Source organism: Microcaecilia unicolor, chromosome 7, assembly GCF_901765095.1.
Source record: "Microcaecilia unicolor chromosome 7, aMicUni1.1, whole genome shotgun sequence".
Taxonomy (NCBI): Eukaryota; Metazoa; Chordata; class Amphibia; order Gymnophiona; family Siphonopidae; genus Microcaecilia; species Microcaecilia unicolor.
Window position 1 is genome coordinate 159,119,381 of NC_044037.1, and position 23,659 is coordinate 159,143,039.

Genomic DNA, 23,659 nt, shown 5'->3' on the forward strand with positions numbered 1-23,659 from the left:
GCTGCCGAGAAGTTACTGTATCCAATCCGCAGAGAAGAGCTGGGGCTGACCGACAAGATGAAACAGTGCCCAACAGGCAGAGGTGAAAATACGCTCCACAGCCAGAGACTGAACTGTGCTCAAGGGACAGAAACAAAGCTGCGCTCAGGCAGAGTAGGATCTATGCTCAACGAGAACAAACAGATTTGCACTCAAAGCACACAAACTGAGCCACGCACCACGGGCAGAGAAAGAGTTGCACACCTCTGGCAAAGATAGAAATGCGCTGAACAAGAGAAGAAGCTGAGAGTAACAGACAGAGGATGAGTAGTGCACCACTGAAAGAGCTGGATGTTAGAGGTACCTGCAGAACTGAAGCTGCGGTAGTGATGGAACTGTGAATAAAACACAGACAAGGAGCTGCACTCCGCACACAAACAAGGAGCTGTGTTCCGGACGCTGGAAAGTTGTGCTCCTGACATCGGTAAGGAGCTGCGCTCCACACACTGACAAGGAGCTATGTTTCCTATGCACACATGAAACTGTGCAGCACCTGCAGTCACAGAGCTGTCCTCCACATACCACCCTGGAACTGTGCCCAATCTGCAGAGAAGAGTTGTGCTAAACACAAAGAGATGGCGCTACACAACAGGTGGTGGAGCTCTGCTCCACGCGCAAACAGGGAGCTGCATGCCACACACAGACAAGGAGCTGCGTTCCACAGGCACAGAGCAGTGTTCTACACACAGACAGCACTGCGCCCCACACTGAGACCTTCAGAGAAAGAACTACACTCAACATACAACAATGGAGCTGCGTTCAACAAGCAGAAATGAAAGGTTGCAGAATATGCAGCGACTGAACTTCACTCAACATGCCATGATAAGAGCTGTGCCCAACATACAGCGATGGAGCTAAAGCCAACCTGGACCTGTGGAACTCTATGGAACAACAAAGCTGCGCTCAAATGCAGCGACGGAGCTGTGCTCAACATGGAGCGATCCCCGGGGAATAGCCAGAGAAGAAGGTGCTGCCAGGAGGCCAACAAGAAAGGAGCACAACTTGTGGAAATGCAGACCAGGCGCTGCACTCCCCTGGCCCAGAGGGACTAAAACTACAAGAAGAGAAGGCCCCGTGCCCCAAGAGACACTCTTGGCCCACAAGTGGTCTCTCAGTTACAAAGGCCACCCTCCTATCCAACCAAGATGGAGCAGCAGTCAACGCAGAGAAAGAACTCCCGCCAAGAGGGAGGTAAGCACCACAGATCTGGAATCCTCAGACTATAGGGAGAAAAGGGCAGCCGTAAGGCAGTGAGGAAGAAACAACTCCCGCCAGGCTAGGAACAAAGAGGAAGTTGGCCACTAACACCAAACCGAGGAAAACCCAGCTAAAGGAGAGTCGAACTCCAGACCCAGAACAGAGCCACTTCCCTTCAGAAAAGTAGAGAAAAGCGCAGAGCTAAGAGGTGATAATCCAGATGCACAGCAATAGATCTTCTCAGCAAGAAAGAACTGCACCCCTTACAGAAAAAAGAAGGAGTGCCAAATGTGCCAGGAGAGAGGCGCCAGAAACTAGAAAAGGCAAAATCAGCCTGTGCTAGGCTAAAATTCCCGCTCTAAAGCAAGGAAAAGCTGTGGCAAACTAGTCCTAAAAAGGCACTAGTGACAGAAATAAAGGCTTACCTAAGAGGCAGAAAAGGAAGGAAAAACAAAGTTTCTTGTAATTCTATATTTTTTTTAAACAACCTTCTTCACTAGTGACAGGAATAAAGGCTTACCTGAGAGGCAGAAATTCAGATATACCTGTCACCACAGAAGAGAAGAACCCACAGGGTTGACAAGTTAGTCCATGCCACAAAGTGAAGATACTTACCTGTAGCAGGTATTCTCCGAGGACAGCAGGCTGATTGTTCTTACATGTGGGTCGTCATCCACGGCGGCCCAGGAATCGGTAAGCAAAATAAAAGTCAAAGTCTTTCGGGAAAGTTCTGTCGTGTGGGCAGCGCGAACGACTTCCTGCCCGCCGCGCACCTCTTTAGTTAAAAAGCATATAAACAAGAAACAAACAACAACTCCAAAGGGGAGGAGGGTGGGTTTGTGAACAATCAGCCTGCTGTCCTCGGAGAATACCTGCTACAGGTAAGTATCTTCGCTTTCTCCAAGGACAAGCAAGCTGCTTGTTCTCACGATTGGGGTATCCCTAGCAACCAGGCTCACTCAAAACAATGAACATTGGTCAATTGGGATTCGCAACGGCAAGGACAGAACAAAGATTGACCTGAAACCAAAATCAACTAACAGAGTGCAGCCTGGAACAGAACAAAAATGGGTCTAGGGGGGTGGAGTTGGATCCTAAACCCCAAAAAGATTCTGCAGCACCGACTGCCCAAACCGACTGTTGCATCGGGTATCCTGCTGAAGGCAGTAGTGAGATGTGAATGTGTAGACTGATGACCACGTTGCAGCCTTGCAAATCTCCTCAATGGAGGCCGACTTTAAGTGGGCCACTGACGCAGCCATGGCTCTAACATTATGAGCCTTAACTTGGCCCTCTAGAGTCAGCCCAGCTTGGGCATAAGTGAAGGAAATGCAATCTGCTAGCCAATTGGAGATTGTGCGTTTTCCGATGGCTACTCCCCTCCTGTTGGGATTGAAAACCAACAACTGGGCGAACTGTCTGAAGGGCTGTGTCCGCTCCACGTAAAAGGCCAGTGCTCTCTTGCAGTCCAAGGTATGTGCGTTTTCCGATGGCTACTCTCCTCCTGTTGGGATCGAAAACCAACACCTGGGTGGACTGTCTGAAGGGCTGTGTCCGCTCCACGTAAAAGGCCAGTGCTCTCTTGCAGTCCAAGGTATGTAAACTGCTTTCGCCGGGGCAGGTACGAGGACGGGGAAAGAATGTTGGCAAGACAATTGACTGATTCAGATGGAACTATGACACCACCTTAGGCAGGAACTAAGGGTGCGTGCGGGGGACTACTCTTTTATGATAGAACTTGATATACAGTGCATGCACCACCAAGGCTTGAAGCTCACTGACCCTACGAGCTGAAGTAACAGCCACCAAGAAAATGACCTTCCAGGTCAAGTACTTCAGATGGCAGGAATTCAGTGGCTCAAAAGGAGCTTTCAGCAGCTGCGTGAGAATGACGTTGAGATCCCATGACACTGGCGGAGGCTTGAAAGGGGGCTTTGACAAAAGCAAACCTCTCATGAAGCGAACAACTAAAGGCTGTCCAGAGATAGGCTTACCCTCTACACGGCGATAAGCACTAACCGCACTAAGGTGAAATCTTACGAAGTTGGTCTTGAGACCAGACTCTGACAAGTGTAGAAGGTATTCAAGCAGGGTCTGTGTAGGACAAGAAAGAGGATCTAAGGCCTTGCTGTCACACCGGATGGCAAACCTCCTCCATTTGAAAAAGAGTAACACCTCTTCGTGTAATCTTTACTGGAAGCAAGCAAGACTTGGGAGACACCCTCTGAAAGACCCAAGGTGGTGCATTCTAAGCTCTCAACATCCAGGCCATGAGAGTCAGGGACTGGAGGTTGGGATGTACAAGTGACCCCTTGTTCTAAGTGATGAGAGTTGGAAAACATTCCATCTCCATGGTTCCTCGGAGGACAACTCCAGAAGAAGAGGGAACCAAATCTGACGCGGCCAGAAGGGAGCTATCAGAATCATGGTTCCGCAGTCTTGTTTGAGTTTCAGCAAAGTCTTCTCTATTAGAGGAATGGGAGGATATGCATACAGAAGGCCTGTTCCGCAATGCAGGAGAAAGGCATCTGATGCTAGTCTGACGTGGGCCTGAAGCCTGGAACAGAACTGAGGGACCTTGTGATTGATCTGAATGGCAAAAAGATCTACCGAGGGGGTGCCCTACGCTTGGAAAATCTTGTGGACTACGTCCATGTTCAGCAACCATTACTCTGCTCAGTCTGTCGGTCAGATTGTTGTTTACGCCTGCCAGATAAGTGGCTTGGAGAAACATGCCGGGACGGTGAGCCCAAAGCCACATCTGGACGGCTTCCTGACACAGAGGGGGAGATCCGGTGCGCCCCTGCTTGTTGGTATAATACATGGCAACCTGATTGTCTGTCTGAATCAATATGAATTGGTTGGACAGCCGATCTCTGAAAGCCTTTAGAGTGTTCCAGATCACTTGCAATTCCAGAAGACTGATCTGAAGAGCTTTTTCCTCCCCACCCTAGGAGGGATGCATCCATCGTCAGCACTTTTCGTGGCTGAGGAATTTGGAATGGACGTCTCAAGATCAAATTGGATCGACTCGTCCACCACTGCAAGGAATTTTGAAAATCGGTGGACAGTTGGGTGACATCCTCTAGACTCCCCGCATCTTGATACCACTGGGAAGCTAGTGTCCATTGAGCTGATCTCATGAGTAGGCGTGCCAGGGAGTCACGTGAACTGTGGAGGCCATGTGCCCCAGAAGTCTCAACATCTGTCAAGCCTTGATCTATTGAGACGCTCGAAACAAGGACACTGTGGACAGGAGGTTGTCTGCCCTTGCCTCGGGGAGATAAGCACGAGCTGTCTTTGTGTTCAACTGTGCGGCAATGAATTCCAATTTTTGAACTGGGGTGAGATGGGACTTGGAATAATTGATCACGAACCCCAGTAGTTATAGCACCTGAATAGTCATTCGCATGGACTGTAAAGCGCATGCTTCTCTGAGGTGCTCTTCACCAGCCAATCGTCAAGATAAGAGAGCACATGCACTCCCAGTCTGCGTAGTGACGCTGCGACTACAGCTAGGCATTTGGTAAACACTCTGAGTGCAGATGCCAGGCCAACAGGCAGTACACGGTACTGAAAGTGCTGTGATCCCAGCCGAAATCAAAGATACCTCCTGTGAGCTGCAAGTATCGAGATGTGTGTGTAAGCATCCTTTAAGTCCAGAGAGCATAGCCAATCGTTCTTTTGAATCATGGGAAGAACGGTGCCCAGGGAAACCATCCTGAACTTTTCTTGAACCAGATATTTGTTCAGGCCCCTTAGGTCTAGGATGGGATGCATCCTCCCCATTTTCTTTTGCACAAAGTACCTGGAAAAGAATCCCAGCCCTTCTTCCCCTGGTGGAACGGGTTTGACCGCACTGGCCTTTAGAAGGGTGGAGAGTTCCTCTGCAAGTACCTGCCTGTGCTGGGAGCTGTAAGAATGAGCTCCTGGTGGGCAATTTGGAGGTTTGGATTCCAGATTGAGGGTTTATCCTAACCGGACTAATTTGAAGAACCCACCGGTTGGAGGTTATAAGAGGCCACCTTTGGTGAAAAAACATCAACTTTCCCCCCTACCGGCAAATCGTCCGGTACGGACACTTTTACAGAGGCTATGCTGAACTGGAGCCAGTCAAAAGCCCACCCCTTGCTTTTGCTGGGGAGCAGAATGGGCCTTAGATGCACGCAGTTGACAAGAACGAGCATGCTGGGGCTGAGCCTGGGCAGCCTGCCGAGAAGCAGGAGTGTACCTACGCCTAGAGTAGGAATAGGGAGCACTTCTCTTCCCTCCAAAAAACCTCTTAGATGAGAAGGCTGTAGCAGAAGGCGCCCGGTGGGAGAGAGAATCCATAGCATCATTATGCTTCTTAATCTGATAACGAGATCCTCTACTTTCTCTCCAAAAAGATTGTTCGCCCGGCAATGAACATCCGCCATCCACTGCTGGACAGAATGATCCAGGTCAGAGACATGCAGCCATGAGAGTCTGCACATCACTATACCTTGAGCAGCGATCCTGGATGTCACATCAAAAGTACCCCCCTGGCCAGGAACTTGCGACACCCCTTCTGCTACCTGACCACCTGGCGAAAACGCTCAGCCAGCTCCGTAGGGAGTGTATCAACCAAGCTGGATAGTTGACTTATTGAGTCACCCAAGCGTACGCTCGTGAAGAGCTGGTATGACTGGATCTTGGCAGCGAGCATAGCAGCCTGATACGTCTTTGTCCGAAAAGAGTCAAGAGTCCTAGCTTCTCTGCCTGGGGGCGCCGAAGCATAGTCTCTAGTACTCCTAGCTCTCTTGAGAGCGGAATCCACCACCATGGAATTGTGGGGTAACTGGGACCTCATCAATCCAGGTTCACCGTGGATCCGGTATTGGGTCTCAGCTTTCTTGGGAACCACAGGGCCAGACAGAGGGGCAGACCAGTTTCGCATAAGGATTTCCTTCAGTACCTTATGCAGAGGGACTGTCACAGCCTCTTTAGGTGGAGAATAATAATCCAGGACCTCGAGCATGTCAGTCCTGAGCTCATCCTCAACCTCCACAGGGAAGGGAATAGCCGTAGCCATTTCCCGGACAAAGGAGGAAAAAGACAGACTCTCGGGTGGAGATAGTCTTCTTTCCAGTGGAGGAGAAGCGTCAGAGGGAATCCCAAAGGACTCATCAGAAGAGAAGTACCTGGGATCTTCCTCTGATTCCTACAAGCGCTCCTGCTCAGTGTCAGATACAACCTGTGTGAAGGTACTCTGACACTGGACCTGCCTCGACGCTGAGGAACAATGTCCTCTGTGGTGAAGTTGACGCCTGATCAGACTGCGGCGAAGCTCCCTCCACTGGGAGACCGATGCATCGGCACCTGCTGTATAGAGGGGGAGCGATCCTCTTGGCGTTGACGCTTCTTGGGTGCTGATGCTTTCAACGCCCCAGAGCTCCCGGTATCGTGCGTCGAAGGAGACCGATGACGATACTTCTTAGCCTTTGCTTGACGCCCGTCATCGAGACTCCTTGGTACCGATGAAGAGGACATGAAATCCTCACGTCTAAGGGCCGGGTCTGACAAAGGTCGGTCCCGGGGGGCCTGCATAAGAGGAGGCCTAGAGACAGGTGGAGACCCACTCGACTCCTCACTGCTCTCAGTGCGAGTTGGTCTCTCAGCAGCCATTACCTCTCTCCTCGATGTCGATGACCTCGGTACCGATGTCGAAGGACCGGACTGAGCCTCAAAAAGCTTTTCTCGTTGGGCATCTTGAGACGCTTGGGTCCGTTTCTTCATACGAAGACACAGACTACAAGCGGCTGGGCTATGGTCGGGCCCAAGGCACTGGATACACCAAGCGTGGGTATCTGTACCTGAGATGGTCCGGTTGCACCAAGTACAATATTTGAAGCCGCTGGGTGTCTTCGATGACATGGAAGAAAAAATGGCTTCGGCGAAATCAAACACCACGATTCTGCCAAAAAGGAAAAGGCACAAAAAAGGGAAGAAACCCAACCGCGCGGCCCAAAGGTCAGCTGTGTCAAAACGTAAAGGAAACTTTAGAAGTGGACAAAAAGATAAGAAGACTAAGGGAAACTGCTTTTTTTTTAAAAATCTTTAACAAAAAATAAAATATAGAGGGAAGCAAAAACAATCGCGAGAGAAGTCTTCTTCCTGGGCCTGACAGAGCGGAGTGAAAACACTGCCGCACCTAACCGCGGAGACAAAACAACTAAAGAGGCACGTTCACACTGCCCGCGCAACGAAACTTTCCCGAAAGACTGACTTATTTTGCTTGCAAAATTTTGTTTACCAATTCCTGGGCCGCCGTGGACGACGACCCACATGTGAGAACAAAGCAGCTTGCTTGTCCTCGGAGAATCAACCATCACCCTGCTAGAAAGACAGTCAGGGAAGGGAGGGGAGGGAACCAGGGCCACTGGATATCACCCTAGCAGGCAGATAAAATCAGAACCGCTGAGTATCATCTAAAACTAGCCCCAACACGGCTACCAGCACACCCCTGGCTCCACTGTCACCAGAGGAATCTGGGACAGGAGCTACCAGCCAGCAATCCAGAGCATCTCCACGATCCGTCCACCATCCGCTAGGAGATAGAGAAAATACTGAACATTCCAGGCAGTGAATGATACATACCTGTAGCAGGTGTTCTCCGAGGACAGCAGGCTGATTGTTCTCACGACTGGGTGACGTCCGCGGCAGCCCCCACCAACCGGAAGAAGCTTCGCGGGCGGTCCGCACGCAGGGCACGCCCACCGCGCATGCGCGGCCGTCTTCCCGCCCGTGCGTGACCGTTCCCACCAGTTGAATGACAAGCAAAAATGATGAAACGCAACTCCAAAGGGGAGGAGGGAGGGTAGGTGAGAACAATCAGCCTGCTGTCCTCGGAGAACACCTGCTACAGGTATGTATCATTCACTTTCTCCGAGGACAAGCAGGCTGCTTGTTCTCACGACTGGGGTATCCCTAGCTCTCAGGCTCACTCAAAACAAGAACCCAGGTCAATTGAACCTCGCAACGGCGAGGGTACAACAGAAAATTGACCTACGAAGAACAACTAACAGAGTGCAGCCTGACCAGAATAAATTCGGGTCCTGGAGGGTGGAGTTGGATTTACACCCCAAACAGATTCTGCAGCACCGACTGCCCGAACCGACTGTCGCGTCGGGTATCCTGCTGGAGGCAGTAATGTGATGTGAATGTGTGGACAGATGACCACGTCGCAGCCTTGCAAATCTCTTCAATAGTGGCTGACTTCAAGTGAGCCACCGACGCTGACACTATGAGCCGTGACATGGCCCTCTAGAGTCAGCCCAGCCTGGGCATAAGTGAAGGAAATGCAATCTGCTAGCCAATTGGAGATGGTGCGTTTCCCAACAGCGATCCCTTTCCTATTGGGGTCGAAAGAAACAAACAATTGGGCGGACTGTCTGTGGGGCTGTGTCCGCTCCAAATAGAAGGCCAACGCTCGCTTGCAGTCCAATGTGTGCAACTGACGCTCAGCAGGGCGGGTATGCGGTCTGGGAAAGAATGTTGGCAAGACAATTGACTGGTTAAGATGGAACTCTGACACCACCTTTGGCAGGAACTTAGGGTGAGTGCGGAGTACTACTCTGTTATGATGAAATTTGGTATACGGAGCATGAGCTACCAGGGCTTGAAGCTCACTGACCCTACGAGCTGAAGTAACTGCCACCAAGAAAATGACCTTCCAGGTCAAGTACTTCAGATGGCAGGAATTCAGTGGCTCAAAAGGAACTTTCAGCAGCTGCGTGAGAATGACGTTGAGATCCCATGACACTGGCGGAGATTTGAAAGGGGGCTTTGACAAAAGCAAACCTCTCATGAAGCGAACAACTAAAGGCTGTCCAGAGATAGGCTTACCCTCTACACGGCGATAAGCACTAATCGCACTAAGGTGAAATCTTACGAAGTTGGTCTTGAGACCAGACTCTGACAAGTGTAGAAGGTATTCAAGCAGGGTCTGTGTAGGACAAGAAAGAGGATCTAAGGCCTTGCTGTCACACCGGATGGCAAACCTCCTCCATTTGAAAAAGAGTAACACCTCTTCGTGTAATCTTTACTGGAAGCAAGCAAGACTTGGGAGACACCCTCTGAAAGACCCAAGGTGGCGCATTCTAAGCTCTCAACATCCAGGCCATGAGAGTCAGGGACTGGAGGTTGGGATGTACAAGTGACCCCTTGTTCTAAGTGATGAGAGTTGGAAAACATTCCATCTCCATGGTTCCTCGGAGGACAACTCCAGAAGAAGAGGGAACCAAATCTGACGCGGCCAGAAGGGAGCTATCAAGTACTTCAGATGGCAGGTATTCAGTGGCTCAAAAGGAGGTTTCATCAGCTGGGTGAGGACGACGTTGAGATCCCATGACACTGCAGGAGGCTTGATAGGGGGCTTTGACAAAAGCAAGCCTCTCATGAATCGAATGACTAAAGGCTCTCCAGAGATGGCTTTACCTTCCACACGATAATGGTAAGCACTAATCGCACTAAGGTGATTCCTTACTGAGTTGGTCTTGAGGCCAGACTCTGATAAGTGCAGAAGGTATTCAAGCAGGTTCTGTGCAGGGCAAGAACGAGATTCTAGGGCCTTGCTCTCACACCAAACGACAAACCTCCTCCACTTGAAAAAGTAATTCTTTTTAGTGGAATCCTTCCTAGAGGCAAGCAAGACACGGGAGACACCCTCAGACAGACCCAACGCAGCGAAGTCTACGCCCTCAACATCCAGGCCGTGAGAGCCAGAGACTGAAGGTTGGGGTGCAGCAACGCTCCGTCGTTCTGCGAAATGAGAGTCGGAAAACACTCCAATCTCCACGGTTCTTCTGAGGACAACTCCAGAAGAAGAGGGAACCAGATCTGACGGGGCCAAAAAGGCGCTATCAAAATCATGGTGCCGCGGTCTTGCTTGAGCTTCAGTAAGGTCTTCCCCACCAAAGGTATGGGAGGATAAGCATACAGGAGGCCGGACCCCCAATGAATAAGAAAGGCGTCCGACGCTAGTCTGCCGTGTGCCTGAAGTCTGGAACAGAACAGAGGCAGCTTGTGGTTGGTCTGAGAGGCGAAAAGGTCCACCGAGGGGGTGCCCCACTCTCGGAAGATCTTGCGTACCACTCTCGAATGAAGCGACCACTCGTGCGGTTGCATGACTCTGCTCAGTCTGTCGGCCAGACTGTTGTTTACACCTGCCAGGTATGTGGCTTAGAGAAGCATGCCGAACTGACAAGCCCAACGCCACATCCCGACGGCTTCCTGACACAGGGGGCGAGATCCGGTGCCCCCCTGCTTGTTGGTGTAATACATTGCAACCTGATTGTCTGTCCGAATTTGGATAATTTGGCAGGACAGCCGATCTCTGAAAGCCTTCAGTGCGTCCTAGATCGCTCGGAGCTCCAGGAGGTTGATCTGCAGATCCTTTTCCTGGAGGGACCAAAGACCCTGGGTGTGAAGCCCATCGACATGAGCTCCCCACCCCAGGCGAGATGCATCCGTCATCAGCACTTTCGTGGGCTGTGGAATTTGGAATGGACGTCCCAGGGTCAAATTGGTCCGAATGGTCCACCAGAGCAGTGAAGTGCGGCAACTGGTGGAGAGGCGGATGACATCTTCTAGATTCCCGGTGGCTTGAAACCACTAGGAAGCTAGGGTCCATTGAGCAGATCTCATGTGAAGATGAGCCATGGGAGTCACATGAACTGTGGAGGCCATATGACCCAGAAGTCTCAACATCTGCCGAGCTGTGATCTGCTGAGACGCTCTGGTCTGTGAAGCCAGGGACAGGAGGTTGTTGGCCCTCGCTTCGGGAAGGAAGGCCTGAGCCGTCTGGGTATTCAGCAGAGCTCCTATGAATTCCAGAGACTGGGCTGGCTGGAGATGGGACTTTGGGTAATTTATCACAAACCCTAGCAGCTCCAGGAGTTGAATAGTGCACTGCATGGACCGGAGGGCTCCTGCCTCCGAGGTGTTCTTGACCAGCCAATCGTCGAGATATGGGAACACGTGCACTCCCAGCTTGCGTAGATACGCCGCTACCACCACGAGGCACTTTGTAAACACCCGTGGGGCAGAGGCGAGCCCAAAGGGCAGCACACAATACTGAAAGTGCCATGCGCCCAGGCGGAATCTGAGATACTATCTGTGAGCTGGCAGTATCGGGATGTGAGTGTATGCGTCCTTTAAATCCAGGGAACATAGCCAATCGTTTTTCTGAATCATTGGCAGAAGGGTGCCCAAGGAAAGCATCCTGAACTTTTCTTTGACCAGGAATTTGTTCAGGCCTCTCAGGTCTAGGATGGGACGCATCCCCCCTGTTTTCTTTTCCACAAGGAAGTACCTGGAATAGAATCCCTGCCCTTCCTGCCCGGGTGGTACGGGCTCGACCGCATTGGCGCTGAGAAGGGCGGAGAGTTCCTCTGCAAGTACCTGCTTGTGATGGGAGCTGAAGGATTGAGCTCCCGGAGGACAATTTGGTGGCAGGGAGGCCAAATTCAGGGCGTATCCGCACCGCACTATTTGGAGAACCCACTGGTCGGAGGTTATGAGAGGCCACCTTTGGTGAAAAAATTTCAACCTCCCTCCGACCGGCAGATCGTCCGGTACGGACACTTTGAGGGCGGCTATGTTCCCATGGACCCAGTCAAAAGCCCGTCCCCGGCTTTTGCTGTGGAGGCGCAGGGGGCTGCTTAGGCGCACGCTGTTGACGAGAACGAGCGCGCTGGGGCTGTCCCTGTGCCTGACGAGGCCTTCGGGCCGGCTGGGTGTACCTACGCTTGGTAAAAGCATAGGGTGCAGCCTGCCGGGCCCGGGAAAAACGTCCACCTGCTGAGGTGGATGCTGAAGGCGCCCGGTGGGAGAGCTTGTCGAGGGCGGTTTCCCGCTGATGCAGTTGGTCCACCAGCTGCTCGACCTTCTCACCAAAAATATTATCCCCCCGGCAAGGGACGTCGGCCAGTCTCTGCTGGGTGCGGTTGTCCAGGTCAGAGGCACGCAGCCAGGAGAGCCTGCGCATCACTATACCTTGGGCCGCTGCACGAGAGGCCACGTCACAGGTGTCATACATACCCCTGGACAGGAACTTTCTGCACGCCTTCAGCTGCCTGACCATCTCCTGAAAAGGCCTGGACTGCTCCGGCGGGAGCTTGTCAACCAGGTCCGCCAGTTGCTTCACATTATTCCGCATGTGGATGCTCGTGTAGAGCTGGTAAGACTGGATGCGGGTCACGAGCATGGAAGATTGGTAGGCCTTCGTCCCAAACGAGTCCAGAGTGAGAGACTCCCGCCCCGGGGGCGCCGAGGCGGTATCCCTCGAACTCCGTGCCCTCTTGAGAGCAGAGTCCATGACCGCCGAGTCATGAGGCAATTGGGGCCGCATTAACTCTGGGTCCGAGTGGATTCTGTATTGGGACTCTGCTTTCTTGGGGATGGTGGGATTAGATAATGGTCTCATCCAGTTCCAAAGCAGTGTCTCTTTGAGGACATTGTGCAACGGTACCGTGGAGGACTCTCTAGGTGGTGATGGATAATCGAGGACCTCGAGCATCTCAGCCCTTGGCTCATCCACAGAGACCACGGGGAAGGGAATGCATATAGACATATCCCTGAAAAGGAGGCAAAGGAGAGGCTCTCAGGAGGCGAGAGCTTTCTCTCTGGTGAAGGTGTGGGGTCGGAGGGAAGGTCCACAGACTCCTCTGAGGAGAAATATCTGGGGTCCTCCTCCTCCCTCCATGAGGCCTCTTCCTCGGTATTGGACATAAGCTCATGCAGCTGAGTCCTCAACCGGGCCCGGCTCGACGTCGAGGCACCGAGGCCTCGGTGTCATCGAGCGGTGGACTCCCGCGCCGGCGGGGACGAAGCTCCCTCCATCGACGGGGACTCCACCTGCGTGGCGGTCGAGACCGGCGTCGAAGGCCTCGGCACCGGGCTAGAGCTCGCCGGCGCCACAGTCAACGGCTCCGAGGGCGCAAGCACCCCCGGTGCCGGCACAGTCTGGCACACCAGCCCTTCCAGGATCCCCAGAAGGATGGCTTGGAGGCACTCGTCCAGGCCCGCTGCCGGGAAAGACGTGGGGGGGGGGGGGGGGGGCCGGTATAGGCGTCGGTGCCGGAAGCTGCTCGGGTCCAGGAGACTGCACCGAAGTGCTGGGACCTGACGCGTCGGTACCTCTACTACAGAGGGGGACCTCTCCTCTCGACGCTGACGCTTACTCGGCGTCGACTCCTCTCCGGCGCCGGGGGCCGGATGCATCGATGGCGACCGATGACGGTGCTTCTTTGCTTTCTTGCGATGCCCGTCATCGGCGCTAGGTGGAATGGAGGAGGAGGAGGTCGATCCCCCTCGGTCTCGAGGGACCGGGTCAGACAGGGTTCGGTCCCGAGGGCCATGGGCAGAGAGAGTGACCGGGGCCGATTGCCCACGCGGCCTCTCACCCCTACCGTCATCGGCGGGCCGACGGGACCTGTGCTCCTGGGGTCGATGCCATCGGTGCCGATTTCGCGGACATCGATACCGGTACCGAAGAACCGGCCGTCGATACCGATGCCGTCGAGGTCGACGTTGAGGGGCCGGCGCAAGTTCCAAAAAGACGGTCCCGAAGAACTTGCCTCGCTACTTGAGTCCGTTTCCGGAGACCAAGACACAAAGTACACGACTTGGTATCGTGCTCCGGCCCGAGGCACTGGAGGCGCCAAGCGTGTCGGTCTGCGAGATTGGCCGGCCACACCGACCACACTTCTTAAATCCACTCGGAACCTTCGAGGACATCGATGGAAAAATCGCGTCGGCGAAATCAAAGTCGTCGATGGTGGCGGTAAAATCACACCTCGAAAAATAACTCGAACGCGCGACGCCCCCGCTAGAAAATGAGGGAAAAGTACAGCGCGTTCTCTTTTTTTTTTTTTTTTTTTTTGACAGAAAAAAATGTGGAGAGGAACGTGCAACGAAAATAAACGAAAAAAAGAAGGTTCGCGAACAACGCGACGGTTTTCCGGGGCTGAGGAAGAGAGAGAGGTGAACACGTCTCTCTCCAGGCGCGGAAAAGAAAAGACTGGCGGGAACGGTCACGCACGGGCGGGAAGACGGCCACGCATGCGCGGTGGGCGTGCCCTGCCTGCAGACCGCCCGCGAAGCTTCTTCCGGTTGGTGGGGGCTGCCGCGGACGTCACCCAGTCGTGAGAACAAGCAGCCTGCTTGTCCTCGGAGAATGCACGATACCCTTAAGGGGCGGTTTACTTGGAAATATTTTCTGTCTTCTTTGCTGGTAGATGGACACAACCCATTAGTCTGGACTGCTCTGGTACAGATGACAAGGAAAGTGTGATTAGTGCACAATATTTGCAGTGTGCTAATCCAAAACACCCGCCACACCCATTTCTCCACCCATAAACACCCCCCCAACATAAAACGCACTTAACATGTGGTTTAACACACAGCAATTGCAAAAATACTGCAAAGCCTTTTTAATGCAGTTGTGTGCTACCAGTTATGGTGCAAAAGTGCAGATTAAGTACTTAATGCAGTTTAGCAAGAAGACCACAAAATTTTAATTTTTCCTTTGCAAATAACTAATTTTCATACTTGCAAAGCTTTGCTTTAGGTCAGCAGGAACTATGATGCAAACTATTCCAAAGTTGATCATTAGGTTTGAACATACAGCTGAACTACACATGTACAAACCTTTGCAATTAAAGATTTAAAAACAAAACAAAAAAAACCCACAAAAACATACACACCATACCTTAAAGGTATAGGTTTTCTATATGGGAAACAAAAGTTGATGTACAATTTTACTACCATACTTACTTGCACAGAATTTTTGCTAGCAAATGCGCATGAAATAAAATGAACATTAGTAATCAGTCTCTAAGATTGTAAGCCCTCTTAGGAAGGAGCCTAGCCAACTGTACCTAAGTTTGTAATTTGCCTTGTACTCAGATTTGGTAAAAGTGTTATCTAAGGCTAAAAGCCAAAGCCAAGTATCACAGCAGTCAATCTTAAAGGGAAAAAAAAAAAAGGTAAAATTATTCTTTAGTCGTAGCAGATGATAATTTTCTTTCCTTTAGTCGCAGCAGATGAATCCAGAAACTGGTGGGTTGCGTCCATCTACCAGCAGATGGAGATAGACAATACTTAAGACAGTGATCCTGGATGGCCAGCCCCTCAGTGTATCTCCATCTCCAGCAGGCAGTGGACTGCTTTTTACCAGCTCCTGGATTCTTCATCTTTGGGGACCTCCTGGGATGGCTTAGCCAGTTGAGATAGAAGGTGTTTGGCCAGCAGGCATTATCCTTGGAAGCAAACCTAGAGATGCACAGGCAGACGGTACAGGGACCTGACCTTCCTGCTGTGGAGTTTAGTGCACCATGTTGTGCACAGCAAGCTCTGACTTGGGGGGCACCCGCTGCATGGGAGACCCGAGTACCTTCTCACGACTGTAGCGAGTGTCTCCTTTCCCTTTTCTGCCTTCGGGAGCCTTTGCGCAGGGGAGCATGGCAGCGGAGACTGTCAAACGGTGCTGATAGATCTAGACACAACCCACCAGTTCCTGGATTCATCTGCTGCTGAGGCTAAGGAAAAACATATTATAAAAAAAACATACATGCCTAAGTACCATTTTCCCAGCTTTCAATGTAAAAGGTCTAACCATTCTTTTGCCTGGTCCGATTAAGGAAAACTACCGCAGCTTTGAGAAAACAGTAACTCACTTATTATTTTGGTTCTGATTTTAGCTGCCAGAGAAGTGTTCAGTTTTGCAGTTTTTAAAGGTCCACTCCTCTTCTCTTTCATGCGTGCTCTAACATCTTTCAAAAGGGTAATGTTGACTGCTTTCAAGTCTCCCATGATCTACAAGAAAAAAAACACCAAGTCCTCTCATTAACCATACAACAGTACATATAAAGCAGGACTACCTGCTGTCACAATCATTCCTTAATCCATTTTTACCATCCACGAAGGCTTTCGATTCTGCTCTCTTTCTGCAGCCAGGGGGCAAGAAGTACATTGTATTTGCTACTAGAAATTGGTAGAATCATCTCGTGATTTTTAGCTCACATTTTCAAATGATGCTCAAGGTAGCTTATAGCATTAAAATTCATAGTAACGTTTGTTTTTATCAGGATTTATCACATTTTTTAAAGTACTTCCCAGACATACGCAAACAATTACAGTCATCAAAATATTCAAACACTACCATATGATGACATTTTAGCATATTGTCAACACAATACATTTTAAAACAACCTAATAGACAGCATAGTGGGTAAGCAGAGGTGATAAAGGAAAGCGAAGATAGATACCTGTAGCAGGTATTCTCTAAGGACAGCAGGCTGATTGTTCTCACATGTGGGTCAACATCTGCGTCGGCCCGGAAACCGGCATTTTTGCAAGCAAAATATAAAAAAATCTTGCCAGAGTCTTCTGGCGCGCATGCAACACGCACAGATCACACCCGCCGCATTGAGTGTTCCCGCTCAGTTTAATAAAAAAGCAAATAATAAACAAACAACAACTCCAAAGGGAAGGTGGGTGGGTTTGTGAGAACAATCAGCCTGCTGTCCTCGAAGAATACCTGTTACAGGTATGCATCTTCGCTTTCTCAGAGGACAAGCAGGCTGCTTGTTCTCACATGTGGGGTATCCCAAGCAGCCAGGCTCGCTCAAAACAATGAACATTGGTCAATTGGGCCTTGCAACAGCGAGGACAGAACAAAGGTTGACCAGAAACCATAAACAACTAACAGAGTGCAGCCTGGAACAGAAGGAAAATGGGTCTGGGAGTGGAGTTGGTTTCTAAACCCTGAACAGATTCTGCAGCATCGACTGTCCAAACCGACTGTCGCATCGGGTATCCTGCTGAAGGCAGTAGTGAGATGTGAATGTGTGGACTGAAGACCATGTTGCAGCTTTGCAAATCTCCTCAATGGAGGCTGACTTTAAGTGAGCCACTGACGCAGCCATGGCTCTAACATTATGAGGCGTGACATGGCCCTCTAAAGACAGCCCAGCTTGGGCTCCCCACCCCAGGAAAGATGCATCCGTCGTCAACACTTTTCGTGGCTGAGGAACTTGGAATGGTTGTCCCATGGTCAAATTGGATTGAATCGTCCACCAGTGGATGACATCCTCTAGATCCCCTGCAGCTTGAAACCACTGGGAAGCTAGGGTCCATTGATCTGATCTCATATGTACACGTGCCATGGGCGTGATGCTGTGGAGACCATGTGCCCCAGAAGTCTCTACATCTGCAGAGCGGTGACCTGGTGAGACACTCGAACCATGGACACCAGGGACAGAAGATTGTCCGCCCGCGTCTCGGGAAGATAAGCTCAAGCTGTCTGAGTGTTCAACAGGGCTCCAATGAATTCCAATGCTTGGACTGGGATGAGATGGGACTTGCACCCGAATAGTCATTCACATGGACTCCAGAGCACCCTCCTTCGAGGTGCTCTTCACCAGCCAATCATCGAGATAAAGGAACACATGCGATACCTCTAGTGAGCTGGAAGTATTGAGATATGGGTGTAAGCATCCTTTAAGTCCAGAGAGCATGGGAAGAAGAGTGCCCAGGGAAGCCATCCTGAACTTTTCTCAAACAAGAAAATTGTTCAGGGCCCTTAGGTCTAGGATGTGACACATCCCCCCTTTGCTTTTGCACAAGGAAGTACCTGGAATAAAATTCCAGCCCTTCTTCCCCTGGTGGAACGGGTTTGACCGCACTGGCCTTTAGAAGGGTGGAGAGTTCCTCTGCAAGTACCTGTTTGTGCTGGGAACTGTAAGAATGAGCTTCCGGTGGACAATTTGGAGGTTTGGATTCCAGATTGAGGGTGTATCCTGACCGGACTATTTGAAGAACCCACCGGTCGGAGGTTATGAGAGGCCTTTGGTGAAAAAATATCAACCTTCCCCCAACTGGCAACTTGTCCGGCACAGACAATTTTACTGAGGCTATGCTGAACTGGAGCCAGTCAAAAACCCGTCCCTTGCTTTTGCTGGGGAGCAGCAGAGGCCTTAGGCGCACGCTGTTGACAAGAACGAGCGCGCTGAGACTGAGCCTGGACAGGTTGCTGAGAAGCAAGAGTGTACCTACGCCTAGCATTGGAATAGGGAGCACTCCTCTTCCCTCCAAAAAAAACCTCCTAGATGAGGAGGTAGTAGCAGAAGACGCCCAGCGGGAGAGAGAATCCATAGCATCATTGTGCTTCTTGAGTTGGTCAACCAGATCCTCTACTTTCTCACCAAAAAGGTTGTCCACCTGGCAAGGAACATCTGCCATCCGCTGCTGGACTGAATGATCCAGGTCAGAGACATGCAGCCATGAGAGTCTGCGCATCACTATATCTTGGGCAGCGATCCTGGATGCTACATCAAAAGTGTTGAACGTACCCCTGGCCAGGAATCTGACACGCCTTCTGCTGCCTGACCACCTGGTGAAAAGGCTCAGCTTGCTCCGGAGGGAGTGCATCAACCAAGCTAGACAATTGCATCACCGAGTTCTGCAAGTGGAAGCTCGTGAAGAGCTCGTATGTTTGGATCTTGGCAGCGAGCATAACGGCCTGATACGCCACGCCTTCCTCCCAAAAGAGTCCAAGGTTCTAGATTCTCTGCCTGGGGGCGCCAAGGCATAGTCCCTAGTACTCTTGGCTCTTTTGAGAGCGGAGTCCACCACAATAGAATTGTAAGGTACCTGAGACTTCATCAATCCAGGCTCCCCGTGGATCCGATACTGGGATTCAGTCCTTTTCGGGATCACTGGATTAGACAGAGGGAACGACTAGTTTCGCATAAGAACTTCCTTCAGTACATTATGCAAAGGAGCTGTTGCAGCCTCTCTAGGTGGAGAAGAATAATCCAGTACCTCAAACATCTCAGCCCTAGGCTCATCCTCAACCTCCACAGGGAAGGGAATAGCCAAAGCCATGTCCCGGACAAAGGAGGTAAAGGATAGACTCTCCGGTGGAGAAAGTCTCCTATCTGGTGGAGGGGAAGGTTCAGAAGAAATCCCAAAGGACTCATCTGATGAAAAGTACCTGGGATCCTCCTCTTCCTCCCACAAACGCTCACCTTCAGTATCGGACAAGACATCTCTCAGAGCAGTCCAAAACTGAGCCTGCCTCGACGCTGGTGCCGAGAAGTTGACGCCTGCCTGGACTCCGGTGAAGCTTCCTTCGCAGACGTCGAAGGATGAGTCGACCTGGGTGGCAGCCGACACCGAGGTCGGGGACCTCACCACAGGCGAAGGGCGAGATACTGCTGCAGCAGACGGTACGGAAGGTGCAAGCACCCCCGACACCAAAGCAGACTGGCGCAGCAACTCTTCCAGAAGCTCTGGAAGCAGAGCCCTGATGCACTCGTCAAGAGCCACCGCCAGACAAGGCTGTGGGGTCGGTAGGAGCCGATGGCAGAATATGTTGAGGCTTGGGAGCAGGTACCAGGCTGCTAGACCGACGCATCGGCACCTCCTGAATAGAGGGAGAGTGATCCTCTTGGCGCCGATGCTTCTCGGGTGCCGAATCCCTCGACGCCCCGGATCTCCCGGCGCCGCGTCGAAGGAGAACGATGACGGTGCTTCTTCGCCTTCACTCGTCATCGAGACTAATCGAGACCGATGAGGAAGACGTGGAATCCTCACGTCTCGGGGCCGGGGGGGGGGGCCTGCACAACAGGAGGCCTCGAGACAGGTGGAGACCCACTTGATGCCTCAATGCTCCCAGCACGAGTTGGTCGTTCTGCAGCCTTTACCTTCACTCCCAACATCGATGCGTCCCTCGATGTCGACGCCGCAGAGCTCGGTACCGATGTCGAACGACCGGACTGAGCCCCAAGAAGCATCTCTCGTTGGGCCTCTCGAGAAACTTGAATCCGTTTAGTCCTGCGAAGACACGGGCTATAAACGGCTGGGCTATGATGGTTGGGCTCAAGGCACTGGATACACCAGACGTGGGTATCGATACCCGAGATGGTCCAGTTGCACAGAGTACAACGTTTGAAGCCGCTGGGTGTCTTCGATGACGTGGAAGGAAAACGGGTTTGACGAAATCAAAATACGCAATCATGCCTGTTAAAAGAAAAAAGGGCACGAAAAGAAGGGAACAACCCTACTGCACGGCCTAAGCTGTCCGCGTCGAAAAACAAAGGAAACTTCAAAAGGGCAAAAAAATAAAGAAAACTATGGTAATTGGGGGTTTTTGTTTTTTTTAAACGGTAAATTTGTATTAAACAAGAAAAGAAATAAGGCAAAAGCCTCAAAACGAAAGAAACTCTTTCCCGGGCCTGAGAAGAGTGGGGAAAAAAAACTTGACCGCATCTCAACGCGGAGAAAATAAATAAATGAGCGGGAACACTCATGCAATGGGTGGGAAATCAGTCCGCACATGCACGGTGCACGCACACCAGAAGACTCTGGCAATATCTATATAAATAAAATCCTCCCTCAAACGTTCTGAAGCTCACTCCGTGGCAGTGAAGTACTGAACTCCTGTACTCTGTGTAGGCTAGGCTATGTGGACCATTCACCCTCACTGATAGACCCGCCCTCAGCCACGCCCCTTCTGCACATAAAAAGCAACCTCAACGTTCTAAACTTTGTGGCTTCAGAGTTCGTAAGTTCGAAGCTCTGTAACCACTTTTACAAACCATCTAACTCTGCCCCGCCCTCACGTCAAAACGTTATGACGTCGGGGGTGGGTCATAATGAACAGAACCACACTAAGCTACTGAAGCCCATTGCTTCATCTGTGTTTAAACGAGGCACGCGTCGCCCCCCCCCCCCAAATCCACCCCCCCTCTTACACATGCCCGTGCACATCACCCCCCCTCCAAAAACGCCAAACCACTCCCATGCCTCCACCCGCCCAACGCCCCTCCGCTCCCCGACATACGCTCCGCCCATCCCCAGTACGTGCACGTCAGCCCCCCCTCCAAAATCGCCAACCCCCCTCTACTACCCTCCCCTCCTCTGACTGGAGTCCCAGCCGCAGAACTGAAGGGCAACGTACTTCGGAGATTCTGCTGCCTTCCGTTCTGTTCGCTATGAGCTGTGTGCCCTGATTGGCTGCTCCCGCCTTCAAGGCCCCTTCACTTCTACGGCTGGGACTCCGGTAACAGGAGGGGAGGGTAGTAGAGGGGGGTTGCCAACGTGCACGTACCGGGGATGGGCGGGGCCTATGTCGGGGGGGGGGGGGGGGGGAGAGCGGAGGACTTTGCTAGTGTCCGTTTCATTTGTCCCTGAAACGGGCCTTCATTACTAGTTTTTTTATATTTTGCTTGCAAAAATGCTGGTTCCCGGGCCGACGCAGACGTCGACCCACATGTGAGAACAAGCAGCCTGTTTGTCCTCGGAGAACATTAGTTAGATGGAACATAAGGGGACTAACTTAGGAAAAATTGCACATGATTCAGAAAAGGTGCAGGAAAATGCCGCCAGCTAGAGGGGGTTAATCGTGCAGCTGGTGTTAGTCCTTGTGCGTGTGCCTAGCTAGCTAGTTGGTTCTCCTCCCAACCCTTTAACAGAAGAATCTAGCTTTCACCTGCTTCCTGAAAAATACAGGCTTCACCTAACACAAGACTTTCAGGGAAAGCATTTTAAAGTTAACGGGCTACTCTGGAAAAGCTCTTTGCAGGGTGTCACATAGTTTCCTTTGGAGAGGGTGTAGTTAGGAATGTTACTGGGGTGGCTCTTAGCAGTCTTGAAAATGCAAAGAGGCAGATCATGTTCAAGTATTCTGGTCAATTTTCCTTTAAAGGCTGTGAAGATCAGTTTTAAATTTAGCCCTGCATTCTATTGGTAGCTAGTGAAGCTTTTGCAGAAGGTGTAATCATGTCTCTTACAATCTTCATCAGTTGTGCTGCAGCATTCTGAATTCAATTGGAGCTTTTGCAAAATTTTGTAGTCATATCAGTGTAGAGTGCATTACTGTAATCCAGCCTTGATGTTATCATGGCATAAACCACTGTGGCAAGGCTTATATAGAAACAGAGAAAAAATGTAGGTTGATAAAGACCATATGGCCTATCCAGTCTGCTCATCCATGCCATCTACTCTCCTTATCATTCCCTTGGAGATGTTATGTACTTGTCCCAAGCTCTCTTGAATTCTGATACCATTTTTGTCTCCACCACTTCCACTGGGAGGAAATTTCATTCCATGAATTCACCATCTTTTCCATGAAGAAGTATTTGCTCAGGTTACTTCTTAGTCTATCCATTTTCACCTTTGTCCTATGCCCCCTTGTTCCAGAGCTTCCTTTGAATTGAAAGGCTCACCTCCTGTGCATTTATGCTGTGTAGGTATTTAAATGCATCTATCATATCTCCCCCTCTTCCGCCTTTCTTCCAAAGTATACACATTGAGATCTTTCTGATGAAGACCACAGACCATTTTTGGTAACTGCCCTCTGGATCTACTCCATCCTGTTTATATCTTTTTGGAGGTGCGGTCTCCAGAATTGTACACAATATTCTAAATAAGTTCTCACCAGAGTCTCATAACAGGGGCATCACCACCTCCTTTTTCATACTGGCCAATGCTCTCCCTACGCACCCAAGTGTCTTTCTAGCTTTTGCCGTCAAATTTTCTACTTGTTTGGCCACCTCAAGATCAGCACATACGATTACTACTACTACAAATCATTTCTATAGCGCTACCAGTTGTACGCAGCGCTTCACAGTTGAACATGAAAAGACAGTCCCTGCTTACCCCTAAGTTCTGCTCCTCTTTTGTGCACAAAAGTTCATCTCCTCCTAAACTTCATCGTTACCTCAGGTTTTTGCAGTTCAAATATATGACCCTGCTTTTTTTTTTTGAAAGCAATAATTATTAACCGCCAAATTCCAGCCTATTCCTCTAGCTTTGTCAAGCCATTTCTCAAGTTATCCACACCATCATGGGTGTCCAACCTATTGTAAATTTTGGTATCATCCGCAAACAGGCAAACCTTACTAGAAAGCCCTTCAGCAAAGCCTCTAGAACTCCTAAGTTCCTTCAGTACCCTCGGATGTATGCCATCCGGCCCCATTGGTTTGTCCACCTTTAGTTTAGACAGTTCCTCACAAACACAGTCCTCTGAAAATCGTTCATGGATTACCACCCCTCCATTCCTATTTGTGTTTGTCATCTGCAGTTCTGCTCCTGGTCCTTCAGCTGTGAGCACAGAACAAAAATATACTTGTTAAGCAATTCAGCCACATCTTTATCAGATTCTACATATTCCTCTCCTTCACATTTGCTTCTTTACTTTCTAACTACTCTACCAGCTTCTCTCAGTTTTTCCAGATATTGTCACCGGACATCATCTTTCTGCGATCTCTTGTAATGTATATGGTTAACCTCTTGTTTTTTCTTACCTTTCTAGCTACTGCTTGAAAACCAAAGCAGTCTTCTTACTCTTACTTTTATTTACTTTCCTTACAAAAAAGCTTGTTGCCCTTACAAT

General features: G+C 50.7%; 1 protein-coding gene across 5 annotated transcripts in view; it reads right to left on the reverse strand.

Moving 5' to 3' along the window:
* Nucleotides 1–23,659, reverse strand: part of LOC115474560 (shugoshin 2-like) — a 235,697-nt gene that overhangs the window by 169,430 nt on the left and 42,608 nt on the right. For all 5 annotated transcript variants that reach the window (XM_030210074.1, XM_030210073.1, XM_030210075.1 and 2 more), the window contains exon 2: nucleotides 15,936–16,074. In XM_030210074.1, coding sequence (XP_030065934.1) covers nucleotides 15,936–16,071 — 136 coding nt within the window. In that variant the 5' untranslated portion in view covers nucleotides 16,072–16,074. The remainder of the gene's footprint in view (nucleotides 1–15,935; nucleotides 16,075–23,659) is intronic.